At 43.1% G+C, this 14715-nt stretch overlaps 1 protein-coding gene across 1 annotated transcript in view; it reads left to right on the plus strand.

Moving 5' to 3' along the window:
• MRPL3 (mitochondrial ribosomal protein L3) overlaps positions 1–14715 on the plus strand; it is a 347579-nt gene that overhangs the window by 53627 nt on the left and 279237 nt on the right. The window contains exon 3 of the mRNA XM_078663875.1: positions 3463–3554. Within this exon, the coding sequence (XP_078520001.1) occupies positions 3463–3554 (92 nt within the window). The remainder of the gene's footprint in view (positions 1–3462; positions 3555–14715) is intronic.

Raw genomic sequence — 14715 nt, forward strand, 5'->3', positions numbered from 1 at the left:
GTGACGGGCTCTACGTCATTCCTCTGCTCGCAGCGCTTTGATACTCCGCACCTGATGGCCTCTTTCACTTCAGGCGGTCACTGATGGTCGATGAGCAGTTTGATGGACAGGCACGGTCACAGTGCACCGATCTATAATTGACCAGTGCAGCGACCGGCCCCAAGTGCGCCCGCAGGCGCCAGGCAGTTAAATATAATTAAGAGGCATCGTCAGGGGTTCCATCAACCGGGTGCGCAGCAGCTCAACAGGGTGCCAGGCGTGTTTTATGCGGTCGCACTCACCGCCAGTGGAATGAATTTATTAACTGTTCAATTAATTAAAATCATTACAGTAAGAAAGATTAAAACTGGTGAGTAAAACAATGAACACATTAAAACTATAAAGACTGCTGGTTAAAAAGTTTTTTGTTCAAGTAATATAGCCCCTCTCCGCTGCACCCACTCGGACTGTCAGCCCCAGGTCTTTATCATAATTCCTTGCACCAAGTTTCTTAGACAGCTTCGTAGGCCTTGGTAGTTTTCTCCTACAGAGAGCTATTGAAGTGGTGCGATTTCTTTAGGGCGGATGGATAGAATCATGGCTCATTTGAGGGGAGGCTGCCTTGATCCCCTTATTGTGCCATGCTGGTGGCACTGGTTTGTTTGTGATAGTTTGCTGCCTTTAAAGCCATTCTAATCAGATGAATGAATTTCCCAAGACTCGCCAAGGTCATCGTGGTTATTCTAGAAAAGCACAAGGCTGATGCTTCGCGGCATGTCTTGATTCCCTTGATGATGCAGACTGGGCGGAGAAGTCAACGGCGTTAATTCGTAAGGAAGGGGCAGCAGCATAAAAGGTGAAGCCAGGATTCTCTTGTGTAGGGGCACAGTCTGCAGCTTGTATTTTCCCCATTACGAGCCCACGTGGGGTTAAATTCAGTGATTCCTAGAGTACACAGTCTCATAGAGAGGATTAGTTCTGGCTTGTGGTGTCAGGGCCTCATTCAGGTAGGGTTGTGCCTTGCCTACCATGTAGGAACTATTCAGCGGGTCTAGGTGGGGGCTATAGCGCAGGGATTTAAGGTCCAGTTCAAATGAGATTTTCAGAACTTGTCGGTTTATGGCTTTTTTCCATGCATTTAGCGGGATTTCAGGCAGTGGTATACTCTTTTCCTCGATCTTTAAAATCGTGAGTGCTTTGCCAAGACTGGTATGCCATGCTGTTCTTGGCCTTCGAAGATGGCTCTCAATTGGTATCTTAGGGAGTTTGTTGGGGCCCTTATAATCCTTAAGTATGATTTTATAATCTCCCCTTGGCACATCAATTCTGGCCTAACCAGGCCTAGCTCCAATCTTAGTCTTGACTTCCTTGCCGACCTTGGGATAGAAAAGACTGATTTATATGCTTTGGCTTGGATTGCGGTGAGAAGGGCATCCTGCGTCCCCGGAAACGCTTGGTGGCCATAGCTGATGGCTGGCAGCAATTTTGCTTTTAAGACAGTTAATATTGGTCCGGCCATAGGGCTTATCAGATGTAAGCTCAGTTGCTTTAAAAGGAATATCACCTTATTGGCCTTGGACGACTGCTGTTTCAGATGGACATTTGCATTGGCCCGTTCCGTAAACAAACCCCTAGGTAGTTATACTCTGCCACTGTACTAATCTGCAGATCTCCCATTCGCCACTGTGCTTTCTTTTTCAGGTGATAGCTCCCAAAAATGACGACCTTAGTTTTCCCTTGGTTTACTAGAAGGTTGTTATCTTTTTTTAATTGATTCAACGCATTTAGGGCTCTCTGTAGGCCCACCCTCGTGTGGTCCATTACAGCTGTGTCGTCGGCATATTGTAGGACCGGCAGCCTCATGGTGCATAATCTCGGTGCTACTAAGCTGGCGCCTTTCAAGGCATCCCCCAAATCTGCTGTGTACAGGTTAAAAAGGATGGGTGCCAGCACGCATCCTTGTTTCAGCCCGTTGTTTGTTACTCACTGCCAGTTAAATGTCTGCTGCATTGTCACATTGTGTAGTCGCATGGCCCTTGTTTCCAGTCAAGGCCTCCAGCCCACCACCGCCACATGCCCATGGCCTCTCCCCCACTGATCTTTAGCGAGTGCCGCAGGCTCCCTACAAGGTCTACAAGCCACATCGGGGTATGGTCGGCCACCCTGCAAATTGTCTCCAGCCTGCAAGCTTCAGGGTGGGCAGTCTTCACAGCGCAGCTGCTTCCCAGTGTGAGTGTGTCCCACAAGGGACTTTCAGGTGGCAGTCTCCTCCAGCTGCAGGCATGTCAAGCACAACATGCTCAGCCCTGCCCCACTGATCACCGGGGGATGGATCCTTACCTTTTGTCTCCAAGCCGCACTTTACAAACAGCTGGCCTCAGTCTCACATATGGCATATCTGGTCCCGGGGGGGGGGGGGGATGTGGGTGGAAGGGATTTGCGACTGGGGTCAGACCGCTCCAGTGGGTGTGCCGAAAGGTAAGGTAACTGCTGTAGTCAGGGCACTGGATGGGGAACCTCGGGATCAGCGGATCAGCGGAGCAGCGGATAATGAGGATTATGGGCCCAGCTGGCGGAGTCTCTCTCTAGAGCGGCCATCTCGGAGCGCAGCTAAGATCCGCCCCCACTTTCCCTGGGAATTGCTGGCTTTGTCAAGCATTGGGGGTAAAGTAAATGCAATTTCTTGGGCGTCCTATACTTTCCTGCCATAGGCCTCCTTAAATGTATGTTGCGTTTGTCTCCATCACTCCTACTGAGAGGTTCTGTCTGTGCTTCTGTAAAAGTTACTCCTGTGCATCCCAACATATTTCCAGTGATAATCTGGTTTCTCATGTTTTGGGTGCATTTTTTTTAAGAGTTTGAATGCCACTTTGATGTCCAACATGTGTCTCTTGCTCCACTGTAGACAGTCTGCACATAGATAGCTTGGGTAGAGGTTAACACTTTCTCTGTTTAAGCGAAGCTACTGTGAACAACATTCATTCTTTGTGATGCTTCAAAGCCTACAAAACAGGTTGGATGGTTGCATACTGTTTCATTTTGGAAAAAGAACATTGGGAGTTGTGAGAGAGCAGGTAGATTGTTAGCTACTGGCTGAATAAGCGGACAGTTGGCAATAATTATCTTAGAATGAAACGGTGAATACATTCTTGTACTTTTGAGTTTCTGTAAGACTGGATTTCAATCCTTATGTGTACTATAATGTAATGCATTTTTATTGTGTTTATTATTTTTCTATGTGCTTTGCTTTGAGATGCTTTGTGCTGAACCTGCTAAAAAATAAACTGAGCAGGTTGGTGCTTAGTCTTTGTGTGATTGAGCCAAATCTACTTCGAGCCTCAGTTTTGATATATTGCGCTTTGAGACCGAAGAGTCTTTTATAGGGGACTAAAGGGTCTTTTAAAATTGGAATGAAATTTTCAAATCAAAATGTTAATTTCTCAGTCTACTCTGCCTAACAAACATGCTTATGTTGTAATCCAGGTTCCTCTCGAGTTGGTCTTGTTGCAGTAAAACTGGGAATGGTGCCGCTTTGGACAAAAGATGGTGAAAGACATGCTGTCACAATTCTTAAAGTAAGTGTCCTCTATTTTTCTTCCCTAGGCTATACACACCTTCAGAGCCTCTTTGTGCAAGCTACAGCCCTTCTACACATGACCTGAATAGCTGTGTGTTTAAACTCTACAACAATAGGTATACAGCTTCTCTGTGCTTGTGTTGTGGCTAACCAAAACTTTAGATTGTGGCATGATGGCGATGGAGAACCGCATAATCTGCTCTGTGAAGTTCATGCCAAGATATAGTTTCTAGTTGAAGTGGATGCAAATCCACAAAATATGTTGCATGGAAATATATTCTGTAGAGGTTGATCTATGCAGACCTTACATCTGCTTGTTGCTGTATTCAGATTGTGAAAAGGTGACCGTGGCTTTTCAGATAGTTATGATAGACCTAAGATTGAGAGCAGTCTTTCATATTGGTCTTCTGCTGTCAGGTCTGTCCGGCGTTCAGAAGGCAACCTCTGACCGTGAGTTGCCTGTGAAGCCAGTGGTTTTACAGTTTTGGTCTGCCTAAGGGATGGCTGACCCCCTTCCGGTAGCAACAATTCTGCCACCACTTGGAAACGCCAAAGCAGATGATGCCTTCCAGATTCCCAGAGGAGGAAAAAACCCTGAGGCAAAATCCCTCTTATGGCGGCAACCACAGGTTGTATGGAACAAACAAATAACTCAACCAGACAGGGACAAGCTGGAGACGCAGAAAGGAGAGAATCCACCTAGCAGGAAAACTGGGAGAAACCGAAGTGAGGAAACACACCCACTGGATCGAAGAAATGTTGTGACTTTAGGGGCAAGTGAAAATGTGACCTTATATACTACTGGAGCAGAAAGAACCGTCTAGGAAGTTGCGAGTTGCCATGATGAACTGGGGAAAGAGAACTAAAAGCATGGGGAGCTGCCATCTTGGATTGGGTTTCCCAAATACACAGAATTCCTTCTGGCAAGAACGGCCAGGAAGAATATTTATTAATTTATTTGTTTATAAAGTTTTATATAGCGCGAACTTGACCCAAGAGGCTATCGGAGCGCTTTACATTTAGGATCGGGAGGCACTGACCTCGTACGCCCACCTGACTACCCCGCCCCCCTCCCCCCTCCTTCAAGGTGAAGAATGCAGACGCGGGGGGTGATACTGGCGGGCCAGGTGCCGTGAGGTAAGTGCTTTAGGGATCAAATGCTAATGCTCACTGGCCTCTCCCCTGCTGCCCTCCTGTGGTGTGTCCTTCCTGTGTAGGAGCAGAGCAAGGGCTGCTGCCGGACAGGGCACCGGTGCAACATTTGCAGGGTCACAAGCTACACGCTCCGATCCAATTAAGATTGACTGAAGTAGTGATTGCTTTTTTGTAAAGGGTTTTCTTCTTTGGCACAGTGTGTATGCTAAGACAAAAAAAATAACGGAAGTAAACAAAACCATGTAAAATATAGAAACAACTCCCCACCCACTTAATTAGTCCCTAGCATTCAGATGATATTACAGTTTTATTTAATGTTTTTTGTCTTTAATGAAAATTTGCCTAAGAAATGTTTTTTTATTGCAGGCCAAGCAGTACCATTTTAATAGCCTCTGCAGCGCAAGGCTGCCCACATTCGTTAGTGGCTTCAAATGAAAGAACCTGAAGGCCAAGGTGATACCACAGCTTTGGCTTTCATTGTGCTAGGGCCGAATGAAATGATACTTGCCTGCCTCCTTCACGATCCATTATCCATCACAGCCAGGTTCCTAAAACATAAGTGCTGCGAAAAGAAGGCAGGCCAAGGCTGTCATTCCTATTACTCTAGTTACCTGCAAAAACAAAGTTCTCGACATTTCCAGGAAAGAAAAGTATAAAATGGAAGAGAGCAGTTTATATGGCTGCTTTAAACTGCATTTTAGTGTTAGATGTTGGAGGACGCAAGGATTTCCATTGTACACTCCCCATATACACTCCCAGCCTTCAGAACACAAGTTTAATGTGGCCAAAGACGTTCACTATCTTGAAAATGCTCAAAGTGGGTAGGGTTGGCCCTGTGAACTTCGAAGCCATTGGTTAGGATATGCCCACTATGCACTAGCTGGTGCCAGGCATAAATGTGGCTTCTCTAGTCACTCACTTTAGAACACTGCTGGACCTGAGCAAGAACAGAAGAGGACTGGATCTGCTATGTGTTCCAGACCTGCTCCCTCTTGTATCCAGGACAAAGAGGTTGACCTCCTGTTCACGCTACAGGAACACAGCAAGCTACAAGTGCTGCAACCGTACCTGAAGATTTCCAGCTAACGAATCCCATCTGAACCTGGACTGGGTCCTGCTGTTGGCCTCTGCCTGACACCAAATGAGTCTCTAAATGCTCAAGTTAATTTTGTGACCTTGAGGATTCACTTTTACAAGCGTCTTGATTTATTCCTTGAGCAATCCAATTGCTTAAAGTCTATGAACATGGCATCTATGGAAAAGTAATTAGGGGGAGAATACATGTAACAGAAGTAACCCACGCTTCCTCAATTCAGGGATGGAGAGATGTTTGATTATGCTCTTTTTACACACAGGCCTGAGGTGCCGGGAATCCTAGTCTATTCTAGAGAAGGTGAAATCCTGTGGGATAGCCTCACCAGGGTTTGGGGTTCAGGAATCTCACTTCCCTAAGTCTGTAATCTTAAAAATGATTAGCTTGCCGTCAGTAAGGAGTGCCCAGATTTCATCAGCATGTTTCAGCAATGATGCTATTCTAGAGCCACCTTATAGCGCTGCTATCACCATAGGTGGCTTCTAGCAGTTACTGGCATGCTGTAGAACCCATCAAGAAAGTACGCTGGAGCTGCGGTTTTTGAAAATTTGAGTCTGGAGGAGCAATACTGGAGACAAGGCCATGGCATATAATATATGATAATAAGAAACATCGGTCAATGCCTTACCTGTGAACTGGCTCTTAATAAGAGGCTTTAACTTAGAATGAAGACTAACTAGAGAGTAAGTGCACCTCGTAACTTGCTGTTTTAAAAACAAATCTTGGGAGGGTCCTAAACAGTATATTTATTTATTCTCGAGTCAATCATACCCTGTAATTCTTATAGCAGTTCTTGTAGAGCCTTGTGTTTACTAATAATTTTATTTTTTCTCCAATTGTTCCGGTTTATACATTCTGATTGATCGTTAAACATTCTTGGCTTTAACAAAGAAAATACAATATACATGAAAATGTGTTTTCTATAAATAAAAATAAATAGGGCCAAATCAGTAGTTTTGACAACCAAAAAGGAAAATAACATTTTCATAGAATCATTACGCTTTTGATTCATTTTGTTCTGTAATACATTTGGTAAGTCCCATTGTTAGTTATTTGTAAAAAGTGTTATACATTATTGATTTTTTTTAAATAGAAATTGTTATAATGCAGTGCTTGGCTACTATCATTAGACTGCTTCCAGGTGTCATATTTTATGTTTATTTAAGGAGGATGTTAGATCATATCTTCAGTATGAGAATATTTGTTTGTTGGAACGGAAGCCTTGAAAAAGCCCCAGGCAAACCAGCAGTAAAGGGGTGATACAGATGGAAATTGGTAATACATATCTAACATGCTTTGGAACTTGGGAAACATATCCAACATGAAGATGAATCCATAAAGGAGGCTGTACTTTCAAAAGAAATTAAGATACCTTCTGAAGAAGGAGGAATAATTAATATATGGTGGTTGTGCTATAAAATTATGTACACCTGGAACTAACCTTGATTAAAGGCCAATATATTACATTTTGATTTGACAGGATGCTCATCACAAAGTTTCATATTTTTATGAGATTGAAAGTGGAAATGCAAACATGCAAATGAATGAATACATGAAAGGTTGAAGTAAATGAACACTGTTATTACTTGGATCTGGAACAGAAAAATTGGGATAACATTACACTCAACACTTCTTCACAGTTTTTGATTATAGACAATGTGTTTTAAATGAGTTCCATTATAAGTCCCAACTTAATTTTCGTTACAAACCTCCCAAGTTAATCTTGCAAATATTAACATTAGTGAGATTAGTATAGTTATACTGCGGTACAACAGACCTTGTATCTCAAAGTTTAGAAACAAATATTTCTCAATTATTTAAAAGCAGTTGTAGCCAAAATAACCATGAGTAAAGTAACTCTAATTTCTCTGAGCCATTAGAGATATATATATATATATATATATTTTCGATGTAGGGTACATACATACATAGTAAAATGTGAGAGAGTCTCTCTGCAAGTTATTAAATAGCAGAGTCTCCCTCTAGATCTTTGGTACGATCAGAGAAATCAAACCACGATGTCTCCCTTTTATATTGATGAATGCAAAATTGGCCAAACGAGCCATTAAGTGAAGACATTGATTGAATTAGATTGTAATGCTATGCAACTGTTGCTGATTGCTTGAATGTCTCTATTCTTAGAAATTCAAGTTACCTTTATAAAATCTTTGCCCATGAATAAATGGTTCAATAATTTGCCAAAAATAAACATAAGAAAGAAAATAATCCAAATGACGAAAAAGAGGGCGACCGGGAATGTATTTCACAATGTAATTTTTATAAACCGTTTTTGAGTAACTAAACAAATGTTATGTTTAAAAATGATGTCCTTTAATGGCTAAAGCCATACCCTCACAGGCCTTAAAGAAATTGTAGAACCTCATCCGAAAAGGTTCTTCTACTAACAAACCTCGTTTATTAAATATAATTTACAATGAGGAACAGGCAAGCTACCAGGATTAACTTTATAGACTTATTACTGCACTTTCCACTCATCGTACATATTATGTTTTAGTTGATATCTAATCAACCAAATCAATAGAAAATACTGTGACACAATTATATCTGGACAGAACAGCAAGTCCAGATTTCCTTCTAGCAATGATAATAAAACGCCATTTGTCGTGTTGCATATCTCCATATATATTCTATTCAAATGGATTACAAAATCTGGAACCTTTCTAGTATTTTGGAAGGTGGATGCCATCACACCACAAAAAAAGTCATGTTAATCAGTTTAACCGATATCTGGGCATAATTGTATGTTTTAACTACAAGCCCTAACTGACTGGATTTAAGATAATAATCTTATTCCTATTGAACAAGATAGATTTTGAGAGGTTAGATCACTGTCTGGCTCTATAGACATTAGCAGTAAATCTATCTAGCAAGTAGGTAATTTATTGTGTTCCTTTTTAGATTTTATGCTCAGTATTTGATTTTATCGCCAGAGAAAGCTTATGGCTTAAGCTCGAAAAAAATGAAAATTTTCATATCACTTTTATCACTTATTGAGATGCTTAATACTGAAACTTAGCACAAGTAGAAATTGATTTAAATGGCACTTTAACATTGCAAGATCCTTGTGAAAAATGGTCTGAGGCAGGCATGTGTTCTTGCTCCCTGCTTTCTATTTTACAAATCTCAGCTTCATTTTGCCAAACATGGGTGATTTCATATTCCCGATCGTTTGTACTAGGATGATTTGATGGTGAGAAAAATACTATTGTGAAAAAAATTACTTAATTGTAAACTTAGATAAAACAAATGTATTAGTATTTGGCAAAAGGTGTAGCCCTTCTCTTTCTTTTAGTCCCAATAAGCTTCCAAGTGATAGCTACCTATAAGTATCTCTGCCTACTTTCATTCATCTCTTTGATGAACGCCTCACATTAATCAAGCCAAAATGCGAGCCAGTGTTTACTGTAAGTGACCAAAAAAATTGAATAGACACTTTGGAGACCTGTCATTTGATTCTCTTGTGAATGCCTTTGAAAGCAAACTACCTCCTCATATGTAGGTTTGCATAGGCAGTGCATGTACTGTCTTCGAGAGATGCTGTATCTACATGTGGTTTTTGAGAACCTCCATTCTTTTTCATTAGCTCCTGTTACTGCCCTTCCTAAATGCCTGCTTTTGTTTGGTCAGTATGCTAAATAGCCTCCTTTTGGTCTTTTGTAATCTCCCAGGAGGACTTCCCTTGTTACATGTGCTCTTCCTCTTACTTTTATTTATGGTACTCTGTGGGCACTTTCTTTTTTTTGTGGCTTGCCGCTGCTCGATTCTTCACAACAATGTGCGTGCATACCTCATTTTTAAAAAAAAGCTTTTTTCAGACAGCGCAGCACCCAGCTGCTCCTGCTAGTTTTAGTTGCTTTCCAACATCGCTGCTCCCAGCTGATCAGGTCTTCGGTGCTGCTTCCAGCTTAAGTGCTATTAAACTTAGCATAGGCATGCATTTGTAATTTTGTTTCTTTTACATCATTTGTTATTTTTATTTGTTATTCTCTGCTCGTTTCGAGTGAAACACGCTCAGCTGGCAGCATTTGCATGTTCAAAAACAACATATCGGTAGCCCTCCAAACAGGAGTGAAAAAAGAAGTGCTAGAATGGTAACTTCATGACTGAGACATACGGAAAGATACGTGTACTTGTGACGGCTATTTTGAACAAGTATGCATTCCAACATTTGTTTTTTGTTACTTATTCTCGGCCATAAAGCTTCAAAATAGCAGTCCCTGTGTGAGCAGGGATGAGAAAATCCATGGCTTAAGCCACGGGCTGCCGCTGAGTGCAGCAGCCAGACCACCATGACCAGAACTTTCCGTTTGGGTGCATTCTCCCCGACTCCTCTATCCCTCGCACTGCTGGCCACTCTCTCGAAGAGGATCTTTAAAGCCATTAACAAAACATAGCCATGTGCTTACTATTCACTGTGTGCCTGTCCCCACCAATATTCGTATGCATGCAATTAAAAAATCACTTGACCACTTGCATCATGGGAATTTTTTTCTTTAATTATGCAGATAGTATTTATACGCGGTAGAGGCGGACCTATAAACGGCCCCCTCAGCTGATCGGAGCTTGCCTTTGTGCCGTTCATCGGAGTAGCACTCTAGTTCTTTATTGCTGTGTGGCTGGGCCTTTAACATGTAGCCTGGCTTCCTGGAAAATTCTACTGGTGTACTAACTTTTCATCTGAGTAGCACTCTAGTTCTTCATTGCTGTGTGGCTGGGCCTTTAACATGTAGCCTGGCTTCCTGGACAAATTCTACTGGTGTTCTAACCTTTCAGCTGAAGAAAACACCGAGCGCCCTTGGCATTCAGGCTCAGCAATTGACTATCCCTCTCAGCTTTGTCCCAAACTCTTGTGCCCCTTACATACCCTTAGCGTTTTTCCAAACATTGATGATTAAAGACTTAAAAGACGCTGTTTCCACACTTGATGGGCAGAATAGCTGGGTTTCTCTTTCATGGCGAGTCTTTGTGGGATGGGTGTTCCATAGGTTTTATGTTTACACTACCTTTGTTATAGTATTTATGCCATATTTAAAATAACATTTTCCCTATCACTTGCTTAGATCTTCATTCACCTGATGTGCTATGCTCACATGCTGCAAATGGGGCCGCCAAACATTGTTGGTTTTGTTGGACAAATATTGGTTTGCTAATCTGTGACAGGTTCCTTCAGTCTCCTATGTGTTAAACTCCTCCCTGCCTACCAGTATTTGACAATAGTGATCAGCAAGGACGGCACTCGCGTCGCCACTTTCTGTGTCACATACACACCTTGAGCACGAAGTGCAATTCGGGTTGTTTTACAATTGATTATATACAGTGCTGCTACAACTGTTTATAATGCTTACTTTATTTATATGATGCCTCAAGCACATTCCTAAACGTTACCTGTTGAGTCTCCTTGTGTCTGTTTACGTAATGCTTGATGCATACATGTTTAATTGTCTTCAAGAATAATACCAGTTGAGATATTGTTTGCTAATTCTCATTTACTCACCCTAATCTCAACGTGGTTTAAGGGTTATACTCCTGTAGTTCTCTACAAGATAGTGAGCAGCTGCTGAGCTGCGAGAGTTGGTGCCCTTGTGGCCCGTACTTTCGGATCCATTTCTATGGTCCATACTCCTTGTTGTTACATTATTACCTTCAAGAATGTCTAAGGAGACTCTATCCTATTCAGATGAATATATCCAAAACTTAATGGGCGGACCCTCACTCCTTTCAGGGCCTTCCATCACCACTACCAGTTCCCCCACACCTAATACTTCCCGTGTATTGTTAGAGAAACTGGAAAAACTAAAGAAGAAGCAGATAAGCACAGAACTCCAGGCATGCATGCTCACGGACTACTTGAAATCTGGCGTCATCCCCTTATGTCTTCAAATCAGAAAAACACCGGCTATCTTCACACAAGACCCGAAATTGGATGGTTCTTGGCATTGACACGGCCATTGAACACAGCCGCAAGGAACTCTAGGAGATAGCTGAGCTTGAAAGATTGATTTTGACAGACTCTTCCATCACGGATGCTAAAAATCTTCTTGAAAAAATCAACAATACTATCTCCACCTTCAACACCTTCGAAGTAAACAAAAAGATCACCAAAATCCAGAAAGACATTAAATTCTACAAAGTAGAACAAACCTACCCATACCTCCTTGAGGAATTCTACAACACTCCCTACATCCCACCTAGAACTCGCAACTGGAGAAGATACCGCAACAACCAACGGATCACATTCTCGGACTCCTCTAACACCTCAATTGAGGACACAGGCGAAGGAACGAGTACATCTTGAGCCACGAACAGACCACAGCCATTACTTCTACCACGTTTTTTAGGATGAGGCCGCGGGCGCGGGCAATCACAAACCAGACCACCCAGAAATCGACAGTATCAACCCCAATTTGCAGGAGAGAGGCAAACCCGCAACAGGTTCTACCAATGGGGGCCACAACAATAACCACCCTCAATGACCCTGGTTCAGAACTCAACGCCCCTACCACATCAACTTTGGATCCACTGTCCATACCCATATTCAACCTATCTGATCACATCCTCACCCATGATGAGACCCAGCTCCTCTCCAGAGGCTTGAGCTTTGTGCCCACTGAACGCACCAACTTTCTTGAACCCCAATCTAATCTACTGATGTTCTTCCGCCATATTAGACTCAAAAAAATTTTCGCTCACAAACCAGATTCCACCCAACCCTCTGGAGTACGGTTTCATCCACCGTCTACCTTCAATCTCCCGTCTTCCACTATGCCCCCGGAAATATTGGCCTTTGAATGTCTAGTCATGCAGGATGTCGCTGACCTCAAATCACAATTTGAGTACGTACCATATAACTTACCTCTTACAGAAAAACAAGCCTTATTGACGCTGAAGAACAACCCCGAACTGATAATTAAACCTGCAGATAAGGGTGGTGGCATAGTGGTCATGGCAATTGACAAATACAATCAGGAAATCAAACAACAATTGGCCAACCTCAACCACTACCGCCCACTTACCAGGGGTCCCTTACCCGACATCAAAACTAAAATTCCACAAACCACAGGATTAGCCAGTTCCCTCGACATCGTATCCCAAAAGGAGTACAATTTCCTCAACAACCAACACCCGCGAACCCCGGTACTATACATACTCCCCAAGATCCACAAAGACAGTACTGACCCCCCTGGCCGCCCCATCGTCTCAGGATGCGGGTCTATCCTCAAACCACTGGGCAAATACATTGATGCCATCATCAAGGAGTTTGTCCCCATAACCAATACATTCATTCCGGATACTATGGATCTCATTATCACCATTGAAGATAGACCCTTCAACACCAACATGGACCTGTTGATGGGACTGGACTTAGAATCATTATACACAAACATTCCACATAAAAAAGGCCTTGAAGTGATCAAGGGGCTCCTTGAAGCAAGACCCCAACCCGCCCCAGTGCCCACAGATTTAATCATGGACCTCTTACGCATCGCCCTTGAGAACAATTACTTCCTGTACCGTGACACTTTCTACCTACAAATCAAAGGAGTCTACATGGGCGCATGCTTCGCCCCCAATTTTGCCATCTTGTTCGTCCACAATATGGAGAAGACACTCATCCTCACAAACCATAATCCCTTCTTGAACAACATCAACCTTTGGCGTTGATATATTGACGACATCCTCCTTCTCTGGAACGACACAACAGAAACCTTGAACCCATTCATTGACTGGCTGAATCAAACACAGAACCACCTCAAATTCACCTGTGACTCGAAGAACAATAATTTACCCTTCCTGGATGTCCTTATTCATGTCGAGGATGACAAACTCGGTACCTGCATGTATCGTAAGCCTACAGAGAGGAACACCCTCCTACAGTACAACAGCCATCATCCACGCGGCCTTCGGGATGGGCTCCCCTGTGGCCAGTTCCTACACATTGGTAGGAACTGCAAATGGCGCAAAGACTACTTTCGCGAGTCGGTCATCCTCATTAACAAACTCTGCAACAGAGGATATCCCAAACGCCTCATCACCAGAGCAAGTAAAAGGGCCTGGTATTGCCACCGCGAGCACCTTCTGACACCCCAACCTAAGAAAACAATGACCAGAATACCCTTTGTCTCCAAATTCAGCCCATGCAATAACCACATAGCAAAAATCATCAAACCTAATTGGACAGTGCTACGTCCCTTCAAACCATTTAAGGAACCACCACTGTTCTCCTACCAACGTGGTGATAACCTGGCCTCACACTTAGTGCATGCAATCACATGGCCCGAGAAACCGGGGAGAAACACACCATTACCGCCGCCTGGGGTCTTGCACCAATCATTGGCCATTTTAAATGCCAAAATTGCAGTGTATGCGACCTCGCACTGAACACTAAGGACTTTCAATTCAACGACAAAACATACACACTCAAGAACCATACCAATTGTAGGTCGCAAAATGTTATCTACGCCATCTGTTGCCCATGCAACCTGCTCTATGTGGGCCAAACCACTCAGATGGTGAAACAAAGGATTATTCAACACAAGAGCCGGATCCATTGCAAAGTTCTCACTACGCCCTTGGTAACACACTACCTAGAAGAGAACCACCGAGACACGTACATCAGCTGGCAGGTGATAGATAAGCCCACCTTACCCACCAGAGGAGGCAACATCAAAACCCTCCTCAACAGGTGTGAGTGCAAATGGATCACCTTGTGTAGTTCTGTAAATAATGGCCTCAACACGATTGACGAGTGGAACAGCACCATTGCTATCTGATGGTCTTGCCACTCATTGTTGATCCACCGAGCTCCGTTCCCTTGGGCACCCCGTTGCCTCCCATAGACCGCACTCTGAGTACTCTAACAATGTGCCCTTCTATGTCCATTCGACAGTGC

The sequence above is a fragment of the Lissotriton helveticus genome, chromosome 10 (assembly GCF_964261635.1).
Source record: "Lissotriton helveticus chromosome 10, aLisHel1.1, whole genome shotgun sequence".
Taxonomy (NCBI): Eukaryota; Metazoa; Chordata; class Amphibia; order Caudata; family Salamandridae; genus Lissotriton; species Lissotriton helveticus.